This window comes from Chlorocebus sabaeus, chromosome 2 (genome assembly GCF_047675955.1).
Source record: "Chlorocebus sabaeus isolate Y175 chromosome 2, mChlSab1.0.hap1, whole genome shotgun sequence".
Lineage (NCBI taxonomy): Eukaryota > Metazoa > Chordata > Mammalia > Primates > Cercopithecidae > Chlorocebus > Chlorocebus sabaeus.
Window position 1 is genome coordinate 52,763,857 of NC_132905.1, and position 12,922 is coordinate 52,776,778.

The window sequence follows — 12,922 nt, forward strand, 5'->3', positions numbered from 1 at the left end:
TATGCACTTTCACAAAAGTAAGTTAGACTAAACTCTAGGGACCTTGCTGAACCTCAGTTCTGTGATTTCATTACTCCCTCTGATTTTACTTTGACTAAATAGCAGAGAATTAAGTCTGGAAGTAGTACATGATAAGATGAGAGGCTCTATATTGTGCCTTTGATGAAGATTAATACACAGGCCCCTATGTGGTCTTTTAGTTCTAGCTCTTCATTGGAAGAGTTTATTCTACTCCTTCTGGGCTCACTAACATAAACTCAAATTATACAGGGGCTCCAAGCTGGTGAATAGTTCAGAGGAATATACACATCTTTACCCTGAAGGATGGTAATAGAAACATAAAATAGGTAGATCAAAAGTAGGGAAAGTCTAGATGAACTCCTGGACCCTGCAACTTAAGTATTTTAAACTCTGGGCTACTTAACACTAGGTGGAAAGTCAGGTCACATATTTAGGTTATGTCCTGTCTATGAGAAGAAATGCAGGTGTCAAGATGATCAGAAATGACTTCCATTGCACTACCAGATCTAACTCTTTTGCATTATCAGGAAGAGTACAGAATAAATGGATTGGTATTACATTTCTGTCACATGGTTCTTCTGCCACCCTCAATGCTCCTCTTCCCAAAGATAATTGCCTGGATATGAGAAATTAGGAGCAGACATTGATGATATCCTTCATCTTCTTCAAGTTGATATCAGTGGCCTTAAAAGATATACACAGGTGCTGATGTCAATGAAGTCTGTATTCTTTTATTTCCTTTTCTTTTTGAGACTGAGTTTCGCTCTCGTTGTCCAGGCTGGAGTGCAATGGTGCGATCTCGGCTCACTGCAACCTCCGTCTCCCAGGTTCGAGTGATTCTACTGCCTCGGCCTCCCTAGTAGCTGGGATTACAGGCATGCGCTACCATGCCAGGCTAATTTTGTATTTTTAGTAGAGATGGGGTTTCTCCATGTTGGTCAGGCTGGTCCCGAACTCCTGACCTCAGGTGATCCGCCCGCCTTGGCCTTCCAAATTGCTGGGATTACAGGCATGAGCCACCGTGCCCAGTGGTATTCTTAATGTATTTGGCTGTAACGAGAGTTTTTTAGTCTAAAGGAAGGATCTTGGTATTTGGCTGATGTGAACTGAGATTTGGAAAAGTGGCTCACTGCTATTAAATCTAGAGGATTTATTTTCTCCAAATCATTGTGATGTCAAGTACGTGTCTAGATCAGCAAACTTTTGGTGGAGATATAGAGAATAAATGGTTTGGGCTTTGCAGGCCATATGGTTGTTGTTGCAACTATTCAACTCTGCTGTTGTAAAGTGAAAACAGTTATAGACAATACACAAAATAATGGGTACGGCTGTGATCCAACAAAGCTTTATGGACACTGAAATTTGAACTTCATATAATATTCATGTGTCACAAAGTCTTACTCTTATTTTTATTATTCCAATTATTTAAAACTGTACAAAAACAGGGGGCAGCTGGATTGGTTTAGTGACCTCTGATCTTGATGGTTTCTGGTTTTTGCTATGAGCAGCATGGAGCAGCACAAGTGGCTCTCCAGTGGGACTCAAGAGAACTGATGTCTAGTCTTCTCAACCTACAGACTGTGGAAACATTGATTGGCAAGTCATTAAAAATCTCTGGGGTTTTATGTGTCTCATCTTATGGTATTTATGTGGGAAGACGAAAGGTGGCAGATCTACAAATTCTGAAATTCTATGAGTTTCAACACTGTTTGATCATCCCAGATATCACCTTGCTGGCAAGTATTATACTTATGTAAAATTACTGTCGTATCTCATTGAATTGTGCTTGGCTTTGTTGAACCTATAGGACTAAATTCTACGCTTGCAGAAATATGCCTGCTAGTTGAAATTGAGCTGTGCTATAATTTCTATCACGGTCAGGAGAAGGGCAATTACGTTGTCAGAACTCTACTAGGTCTCAGGAAATTGCCAAAAGGCTTTCGGAAACCAAGATACGCTTTCATTTTTCTCCTCCCAAACAATTCCTCCAAGAGTCCCATTCTCCCGAAACATACTCTTAAAAGAAAATTAACAGGCTTGAGAGAAATGCAATAAAATCTCATTATCAGAATCTACAATAATTTGGTTTGAGAGGAATTGGCACTATTCATGAAGAAAGGTTTTGCTGTGTCCATTATCTAATTGGAGTGGGGATGTTTATTGCTAATTTAATCAAATCCACTGCTTGAAAACGTGTTTGTTACATTGATTTACATAAAAACAAGTTAATTAAAATTTCTTTTTAAAAGAAAGTTAAGATCTCTACTTGGTAGCAATTTTTTAGAAACTGCTCATTCTTAAGGCAACTTAGAAGGCCTAAAGAATATATTTATTTAAAATATACTTTAGACATTTTGCATATTTGGGCTGGTCCCTTCTTCAAAAGCTCAGGTTAACAAAACTACACTTCTTAGACCTAGCTACAAATCTTTGAGAAAGAAACACAGAAAGAGCCTTGATAATTTAAATTAAATGATAGCAGATAATTTGTTAGGAAGATAAATGGTTGGGAGGAGGGGTTTACAAATTCGCTAATGATTGAACATCACACACCGGGGCCTATCATGAGGAGGGGGGAGGGGGGAGGGATTGCATTGGGAGTTATACCTGATATAAATGACGAGTTGATGGGTGCTGATGAGTTGATGGGTGCAGCACACCAACATGGCACAAGCATACATATGTAACAAACCTGCACGTTATGCACATGTACCCTAGAACTTAAAGTATAATAATAATAATAAATTTTAAAAAATTTTTAAAAAAAGAACAATATGCTGGACATCCTATAGTTCACAACCTATAGTTCAGCAATGTATAGTCAATTATTAACCAATGTTATTTCTCTATATCAGTGACAATTCCCATGAGTCAGCCCACTCCTTGTTCCTCTTTGCCTTTGAAAACCTGTTGGTGGCAAAGGTGGGAGGAAGCACTTCCCAAGGCAACTTGGAAGTGTGTCCTGGGAAACTGTCCTCAACTTCGCGCCAAATGAACTCTCTATATTAATTTCGCCTCAGTTTCTTTCTTTAGGTCGACAGGAGAAACTAGGATTTGAGTTCAAGCAACTTAATCCCAGAGCTTTTGTTCTTGACCAGAGTGCTAAAGAACTTCATTATAATTTCAAATGACTAAATAATATTATGCTAAACAAATCCACCAAATATATTTAATCAATTTCTGAATATTAGAAACTACTTGTTTCCCTAACTTTATCATTATTAGTCTCACTGCAATGATTATTCTTGAACATACTTATTTAAATACTTTATTCAAGTTTAAATACTTATTCATGTTTTTAAAGACAAAATTTCTCAAAATAGAGTTACAAAGTTAAATGGCTGCTTTTGATACCTTTTCAAATTGCTTTCTAATTTACTTTATCAATGGTATATGAGAGTGCTCTTTTCTTCACTCCTTTGAAACTACTGGGTATTATTATTTTTTAACTTTTGTCAGTTAGGGAAAAAGGATATCTCAATGTCTTAATCATTCTTTGATTATTAATAGTCATATATATAATACATATATGTCTAATGAGTCTATGGAAAATATTCTGCCCCATTAATAATCAAAGAATGATTAAGACATAGGGGCACCATTATAGATATGTAACAGTATCTTATATATATCATAAATGCCTGTTGGTGTACTGGATCTACTTTTTAATGTTAAATTTTCATTGCACTATAATATACACACAGAAAAGGAAACAAATCATGAATATAGAGCTCTATAAATTTTCATAATGTGAACACACACACATGTAACTACATCAGGATAAAGAAACAATTATGAACAGCCCTGGGAAGTCCCCCTGTGTCCCCTTCTGGTTCTCATCCACCTTCCTCTAAAGGTGAGTGCTATCCTATGCATTCCCAACACAGGCAATGTTGCCCCAAATGGGGCAAAAATTGGTTCTTGTGGGAGGGGTAATATCTTATTCTATGCAGGTATACCTATCCACTATATAAACAGATATTCTAGCTATCTGTCAATCTATCTATCTATCTAGATATATATAGATATAGACATACATATGTATATAACCTGCTCATAGGTTTTATATATAAACATTTCATAGGGGTGATGTGATAATGACAAAAGGGTTGAGAAATGGCACACTATCCTGGCTGTGCAGTTTTGCCTGTTTTTTTTTTTTTTTTTTTTGAGACAGAGTTTCACTTGGTCGTCAGGCTGGAGGGCAATGGTGAGATCTTGGCTCACTGCAACCTCTGCCTCCTGGGTTCAAGGAACCCAATTTTCCTGCCTCGGACTCCGAAGTAGCTGGGGCTACAGGTGCATGCCACCACATCCAGCTAATTTTTGTATTTTTAGTAGAGACGGGGTTTCACCATGTTGGCCAGGATGGTCTCCATCTCTTGACCTCATGATCTGCCTGCCTCGGCCTCCCAAAGTGTCGGGATTACAGGAGTGAGCCACCGCACCCAACCAAGTTTTGCCTGTTTGGAACCTTATCAAAAACTTGTCCTACTTCTTAAATTGGAATATTCTTTTTTTTGTTGGTTTGTGAGAGTCTTTAGGTGTTAAGAATATTAACATGTTGTCATATATATTGGGAATAACTTTTTCCAATTGTGTTCTTTGGCTTTTATCTTTGTTAACCTTGTTTTCTATGTGCAGAGGTTTAAATGTTTCATTTTGCTGAATCTTTTCCCTTCAGGTTTTTGTGAGTGTTTTCTCGGGTTCCCTGGGGTATTAGGACAAACTAAACTACTGTCAGAATCAGGCTTGAGAAGCCTGAAGGGCAAACAGCTGTGGCAGGTGGTTGGGTTAGGAGCAGTCTGCCTCGCCTCCAACAGGAAAGAGTGCCTGCCCGTTTTCCATGACCAGGGTGGCCCCTGTGGCACTGAGTCAGCTTGCAGGACCCCTCCCACCCAGAGGGCATTCTGCCAGGGTGAGGTGAAGTCACCTGGAAAAGATGGCAGGCCAACACAGGTTGTAGAACTGAGCAGGGTTTGGTCATAAGTGACAAACTAGAAAAGCATTGCGCACATCAAGAAAACTATAGTCTGACATTCCTAACAGGGTCCTCCCTGGGAACACACAGAGTGCATTTCATATTTGAATTGTCCAGGATTTTTATTTTACTCATTTGATATTTTTCATCAATTCATTTATTCATTCACTCATTTATTTTGAAAGTGTTTTTGGTGGTGGTGGTGGTGGTGGTGGTAGTTTTTGTATTTTCCATGTCAATCTCAAATGTATTTGCAATTTATCTAGGTGTAATTTACCTAGATGTAATATGTGAGGTGGGAATATAACTTCTTCCCTTATATGACCAACCAGTTATAACACTAATCATGAAATCATTGATCCTTTTCTCACCTGATTCGAAATACTCTTCTTTTTTTTTTTGAGACGGAGTCTCGCTCTGTCGCCCAGGCTGGAGTGCAGTGGCCAGATCTCAGCTCACTGCAAGCTCCGCCTTCCGGGTTTACGCCATTCTCCTGCCTCAGCCTCCGGAGTAGCTGGGACTACAGGCGCCCGCCACCTCGCCCGGCTAGTTTTTTTTTTTTTTTGTATTTTTAGTAGAGACGGGGTTTCACCGTGTTAGCCAGGATGGTCTCGATCTCCTGACCTCGTGATCCTCCCGTCTCGGCCTCCCACAGTGCTGGGATTACAGGCTTGAGCCACCGCGCCGGAAATACTCTTCTTATCACATAAAAATGAGAGTGCAATGTTGTATCTGTTTCTAGGCTTTTAGTTTCTACCCATCCACCTCTACCCTTCTTATTGAGCTTGTGTTCAATTTACATATTCGTTTGGGGAATAATTAATATAATTACAGTACTGAATTTTCCCCTTCAAGTATATGGTGTTTCCATTTTTTTAAAATGTCTTCTGTTAAGTCTTTTATAAAAGTTTTATAGTTTTCTTTCCATAGGTTCCAAACATTTTCAAAATAAGTTTATTCCCTAGGTGTTTGCTAATTTTGGTTATATTTAGTAGTAATATTATTTCCCTAGTATATTCTCTTACTGTTTATAGTTGATTATTAACTTTACTGTGTGAATTAAAAATTGTTCTTTGTTGAATCTTTTTATGTCTAATAAATTTTTGATTACTTAAATATGTAAAGTGGAGGAAAATGGACCAAAACTCTGTTTTGAGTGGAGTGGAGAGGCATAGTGAGGGATGGGCTCACTGTCCTACTTGGTCAATTCCCCCTCTCTCTGTTAGCCCCAAGAACAGCCCCTCCACAAGTCTCACTTGCCCTCCACAGGTCACGGCTTGAAACCCAGAAGGTGAACAATAAACTCATCTACAGATAGTGACTGTTTTACCTCTTCCTTTGTTACATATATACTTCTTATTCTGTCACACAATAGTCTTTTGATAAATATTCATTAACTTAAAGAATGAATAATGAATAATTATATTGTTTAGTACTTCCAAAGGTTATTAAAAATGATAGTAAAACAGGCATCTTCATCTTTTTCTTGACTTAAAAATAAATACTTCTGGTATTTAACCAAGAATCATAGTACGATCTCTTCAAGGTAGATATTTTTTTTCTATTCAGGAATTCCTTGTTTATATTCTATTTAAAACTTTAGAGAAATGGATAATGAACTTTATAAATGCTTAGCAGCATCTGTGAAGATAATCAGTTTATTTCTTAGCTATTTCAATATTTTAAATGATCTCCTTATTGAAGTATTATTTTGATCCCTGGATAGAATTACTTGATTATGTTATTCTGTGATTTGAATGTACTGTTAGTCTTAATGCCAATTTTCATATATAATACATATATTACTATATTATTACTTACAAAATATATTCATATTTTCTTTTTATGTATTTATAAAATATTATGTTACTTTGAAAAATATATAATAGTTTTATAAGTAATAATATTACTTATATTTTATATATAAAATATATAAAGTAATAGTAATTTATCCTTTTCCATTTATTAAATGCATGTTTGTTAGATTTGGAGATCAAGGTTATGCTACCTCAATGGTTGTCAAGTGTGGCTGCTTACCCGAATCGCCTGCAGTGACTTATTAAAAATACAGATGTTGGGCTTGGGGTGGTGGCTCCTCCCTATCATCCCAGTATTTTTGGGGCTGAGGCAGGAGGATCACTAGAGGCCAGGAGTTTGAGGTTACAATGAGCTGTGATTACACCACTGCAACCCAGCCTGGGTAACAGAATAACTAACTCTTTAAATAAAAAAAAAAAGTACAGACAGCTTGGCTCAATAGAAATTACTCTTTCAAATTCTTAAGTTTCTGTTTTTAACTTTAATAATTCAATACTTTTGCTTTTCCTTTATTCTTTGCTATGTTGGTTGCCCAGTTCACTAGCTTTCATCTTCCCTGCTTAGTAAGGTAAGACTTATAGTTTCCTCTATCTACACAACTAGCTGCTTCCCGTAATCTCATACTTGTTAGTTTGTTATTAATTTTTAGCTTTATTTCACAGGATTCAAGAATGTGACTTATGTAGGTTCTAATTTTTAGAATTTCATGTGGTTTTCTTTGTGGCGTAATAGATAGTAGATTTTTATGAAAATTCAATGAGGATTTAAAAAGGTGAGGTATAGAGGTAATATGTTTTAAGGTTTAGCATTCAATAGATAACTATTAAATTAACAATCATTAACGATTACATTGTTAATGTCTTCTATATCATTTATTTATTTATTTTTGGCTTCTTACTTTATTACTTTATAAGTAATTAACCTAATTGTTACTTTATAAGTAATAATAATACCATTTCTATTTTATATATAAAATGTAAAAAGTTATAATAATTTATACTTTTCCCTTTTTTAAATGCATTTTTGTAAGATTTGGAGATCAAGGTTATGCTAGCTCAATGGTTGTCAACTGTAGGAGACACCTTATAGTCTCCTATTACCATATCATTTTTTTGTTTTTTGTTGCTTCATTTACGTGGAATGTAAATTGACCCGTAAAGTAGCCAAAGCCTCCCTTAATTTTGTATTCCACTATTTTTTAGTTCTACTCTAAAATAAGCAGTAGTATGTAATTTCACATCTTGAAAACAGCATTTGCACTTCTGTACAGATGTGTCTGGAAATATATCATTTCCAGCTGTATTTTGGGGCTCGGTTTTAACATTTATAGGTGCAGGTTTGGCAAACAATCTTCCTTCAGGAACCTTCTTTCTGGGCTCTTCCTTTGCTGCTCCTTCTACTAACGCGACCACTCTTTTGAGCCCCTTTGGTGGTTGCATCAGGGAATGGGCACTAGGTACCTGGTGGGACCTATCTTTCTATTTTTCACCCTTTGAAATAATTTTAACTTAATATTGTATATTTTTAAATTACAGCACATAGTTGAGTTTAGGTTTTTGGCCAAATCTCAGTCTTTTTCTTTTGATAGACAAATCTCTTCTAGGTACATGTTTTTTTGTCAAAATAATATCTGTTATTTATGTTTTAAGTGATTGCTTGTTATTTCCTTTTCTGTCTTTCCTTTTTTGTTACATGGATTTTATTTTCCTTTTTCCCCTGGAATATTGAAAACTATTTCTAAAATCTCTGAGGAGTTATTTTTTAGTGATTAAATGTTCATAAACCTGTAGGTTCTCAAGAAGCTATTTTGGTTACTAAAAATTGTTGAACTTTTAGCTTTCCAATTTTCATTGTTAACCCATTTGTACTGTTAAATATTCTCTTAAGACACATTTTCCAAAAGTTACCTGTGTTCCTTAGAATAAATGGCTTTCAGAATTGTGCTGCTCCTAATTCTTGCATGCCATGTTAAGATTATTATTAATATTGCAGAATACTTTAAATATCCCCTCTTTATTTATTCATTTCCTGACTGACTGCTTATATTCATGTTTCAGTCATTCTATTTGCCTAAAATTAGTGTAGGTGGCTTCTCTTTGAGTCTTTCACTATTTACTTGAAAAATGTTAAAGTCCTTTTCTTAGAACTTGACATGGAGAGCTAAATGAAATGGAGCAAGATTAAAAACTGGGAGATTCAGAAGGGTGAGCGGGTGGAGAAAGAACTCGGGCTGAGTGCAGTACCAAATGGGACCTTCATTTCTGCCTAGTTTCTTAGGGTTTGCTAAACCTGCAGAGTCGGGGACCCATGTTCCATATCTGGCTTCCCCTGTAAGTGAACATTGTCTGTATCAAGCAGCTTTCCTTCAGTCTCTACCGCCTGCGTAGGGAGTGTGCTGTCTCTTTGAGTTGGGGAGTTGTTGTCAGGAATGTGTCTTCTGCCTGGTCGTTAACAACCCTGGTATTGGGTGTCACCAGCACCAGAGGAAATATCTCAAGTGGTTACTGACCCTGTGCTCCTTATGGCTAGGGGTACTCCTCCAGTCTCTGCCCCATCTCCAAATGGGACATCGCAGGTGACACAGTCTAAGTGGAGTAAAACCTCCCATTTTCATCTCCACCCTGTTAACCTCTCTAGCCTCAAAATGAAGATAAGTAAGATTTTTTAAAAGAAATCTATGCACCCACTATTAACTCTAGAGCTTTAGCCAATGAATGTTGGGATAAAAAGGTACCTACTTTGTTCAATGTGAATTATTTGTTGCACAAGTCTGAATAATTAAATTGTTTCTAAAACTCTCTGCTAACTGGTTATCTAAGAGGAACACGTGGTTCAAAATTCATTAACATGATAGTAAATCCCTTTTTAGTCACATTTGCCTCCAATTCTTAGACAGACCTAACCGACCTGGTGAACCTTGCATGTGTCACTGGGTAGAGACAGCTGTAGTAGAGAAAGCTGAGCTAGACTGGGAATTAGGTTGGTTATTTACCTTCCTTAAGCACATCACTTAGGTGCCATGATCGCAGATTCTTCCCCCAGAAGATGAGAATAACACCACCTGTGCTGCCTACACAGGTGTGTGTTTGTTTTTTTTTTGAATAAATGGACGTTCTCCTCTCTCCCTCTCTCTATCCTCAAGCCAAGAATTGAAAAGCACTACGTAAGAGCAAGCTTGCATTATTCTTTCTTCCTGAATTGAAGAGGAGTGGGTTTCCTTCTCACAGGTGTTACTCCTTTGAGTAAAAGAAAAACATTTTAGCTAAAAGGAAAATAAAGAGGCAGTCTGCTCGTCTGCTCCACCTGGTCGATTCATTCATTTGTTCAATGCAACATTACACAAGTCCAACCCCTCTTCTCACAAAGTTTATGTTTTAGGAGCAGAGACAGGCCATATACGAATACAAATACAAGATCATTTTAACCAGTGATGAACATCGTTAAGAAAAGTGGAAGAAAGAGTGGAAAAGGACCAGCTAGAGGAGGCACCATGTTGCTATTTTAGATAATATGGGCAGGAAAGATCCATTTTTGTCTATTCTGGAGAATTGAAACATGTAATTAATAAACGGCCTGGCAACAGCCTAATGCTTGAAATTTCCCAAAATATCTCTTTTTCTTTCTGTATTGCATGATACCTTTTTAAGGCACACAGTCCAAATATGATCTAGATTTGAGAGGCAGACACAAGGAATCTGAGACCTAACAGGAAAAAATTTCAAAACAGTGAGTGTACCTACCCATTTCATGCCTGGTGCTGGCCACGCCTGTGCCATACACCTCTAAAACATCCTTTATTGTCCTCATAGACTCATCGTACTTGGCTGCAAGACCAAGGAAGTTATAGGAGCCCATGTTGATGACATCTTTGATGACTCTTCCAGTAAACCTGCAGGGAAACATGTAAATGAACACACAACCCTTTCCCCAGGGTTATGCATGATTCAAAAAATCCCTGATGGAAGGTTTGGGTTCCTATGAAGAAAAAGAGAATGAGGTGACCAAGGAGATGGCAGCTCAGATCCGTGAGGTGGAATAGAACTGGCAGGAGGTGGTTCAGTCTGTCCTAGAGATTGGTTTCCCTCAGAAGATCCAGACCCCCTCAGCCAGTGCCAGACCCAGAAGAGGGTTCTTCAGTCCCTGGAAGCTGGAAAAGGATGAACAGCCAAGTAGCTTCCAGCTCACAGCAGCCCTCCAACTTGGACCTGCTACAGCTCCAGGACTTGACTGGATGGAGACAGGACAATCTCCGATATTCATTGGTCATCAGGATATACCACGAGTTGGTAACATCCACTCAGGTGCCACACCTCCCTGGATGATCCAAGATGAAGGATACATCTCTGGGAACCAACAAACAGGACCATCCTATAAAGAATTTATTAAAGAAAAGGAAAAAGTTGAAGAAACTTTCCCCAAGCTGAGTTGGGGCCAACTTTGATCACAGCTCCAGGACCAGTGCAAGCTGACTGCCCTCTTTGAACTGCGTCTGGAATAATGGATACTGCTGGCAGTTCAAGCATCAACTCAGAACTGAAGCTGCAGCAGTGAACGAGCAGTCACATTAAAAAAAAAAAAAAAAAAAAAAAAAAAAAAAAAAGCTAATCATTCCCAGATGCTCTACCAACTACCATGAGGCTAAAAGCAAAATCAGCAAACTCCTACCCGCTATTATTCTTTCTACCAAGTTCATTATCATTGTCTTTCTTAGGAAACAGATATACCCATTCATTTGATTTAATAAAGTCTTATTTTTCAAATGTAAAAAAAAAAAATTATCCTAGTGCTGGAGAGGCCTTAGGTCTGGCCCAAATCATATATTTTCTTTCTTATTAACTTGCACTGTTGTCACCATAAAGAAAAAAAAAAAAAAGAAAACCTTGTCATTTGAAGCAATTTGGATAGAACTGGAGGCCTTTATATTAAATGAAATAAGCAAAGCACAGAAGTCAAATATCACATTTTTTAAATCTATAACATGGGAGCTAAAAAAGGCATATCCCATGAAGGGAGAGTAGATTGGTTGTTACCGGAGGCTAGAAAAGGTAGGGAGGAGGGGGAGAATTTGACTAACAGGTACAAAGATACGGTTTGATAGAAGAAATAAAACTCAGATCAGTAGGGTGACTGTGGTTTATAAAATAATGTATGGTCTATTTTAAAATAGCTATAAGAAAATAATTTAAATTATTCTGTCATTAAAAAAACAAATATTTAAGATGATGGATGCCCCAAGTACACTGATTTGATCTTTACAGTTTATATGAATGTATTAAATTATTATATGTACTCCAAAATAATGTACATCTATTATGCATCAAAAAAGTTGTTACCAAAAAATGGTTTTCCCTAAGAGAAAGGTAAACCCATGATGAAGTTGGGCAGAGCATTGGAGAAAGACATCTTGAGCCATGGATTGTTACTTAGCCCTGATTTTCCTTGGGCACTTATTTCCACGACACTTACGCTCTGGTTTAAATTCCAGCAAGAGCCTTCTAACGGAACGAGAACCATGGTCATCACTGTCTCATTCAGCTAGAAGTAGGAGAGTAGAATTTGTCAATAAAGCTGAAAGGGGTCTTCCTGGCTGGCTTGGTGTGTTCTGCACCTTCTGACATAGGTCTTAGGTTAATTACAATCCAAAAAGCCACTCTGGCAGCTGCTTAATTACTTTACTGTGCCCTCCTCCCCTGGCATCAGGAGGGCTTGCAAAGGCATAAATGATACAAAACCAATGGCTTCCATGCCTTGTTTTTTTCAGATTTGTCATCTAGTGCCCATGCTAGGATTTCCTTGAAAGGATTTTCTTTTCCTGAAGCCCCCCAAGTGGTGTGCTCACCTAAATGTCCAGTTATAGTCATCCGACACCCTCTCCATCACGTCAAACAGAGCCCCTGGGGCACTGCAGATGGGCCGGTTCCAGTTGTCTCTGATTCGCATGTAAAGGTTTCGTGTATAAAAATTTTCAAAGTCTTGATACAGTGGTACAAAATCCTGTTAGAACAAAGGTAGAAGGTTATCTTTGGTTCTTTGCTTTCTGGATTTCACTTACAATTGAAGAAGGGAAGAAGATCTGGAAGAGCTATGGAAATAACACATCTA

The 12,922-nt window shown here is 37.5% G+C and overlaps 1 protein-coding gene and 1 pseudogene across 2 annotated transcripts in view; one reads left to right on the forward strand and one right to left on the reverse strand.

Moving 5' to 3' along the window:
* SPTLC3 (serine palmitoyltransferase long chain base subunit 3) overlaps positions 1–12,922 on the reverse strand; it is a 194,543-nt gene that overhangs the window by 102,921 nt on the left and 78,700 nt on the right. For both annotated transcript variants that reach the window (XM_073008457.1, XM_073008455.1), the window contains 2 exons: positions 12,660–12,814; positions 10,561–10,709 (listed from right to left, as the gene is read on the reverse strand). In XM_073008457.1, the coding sequence (XP_072864558.1) occupies positions 10,561–10,709; positions 12,660–12,814 (304 nt within the window). The remainder of the gene's footprint in view (positions 1–10,560; positions 10,710–12,659; positions 12,815–12,922) is intronic.
* LOC140710175 (centrosomal AT-AC splicing factor-like) lies at positions 10,728–12,359 on the forward strand (annotated as a pseudogene).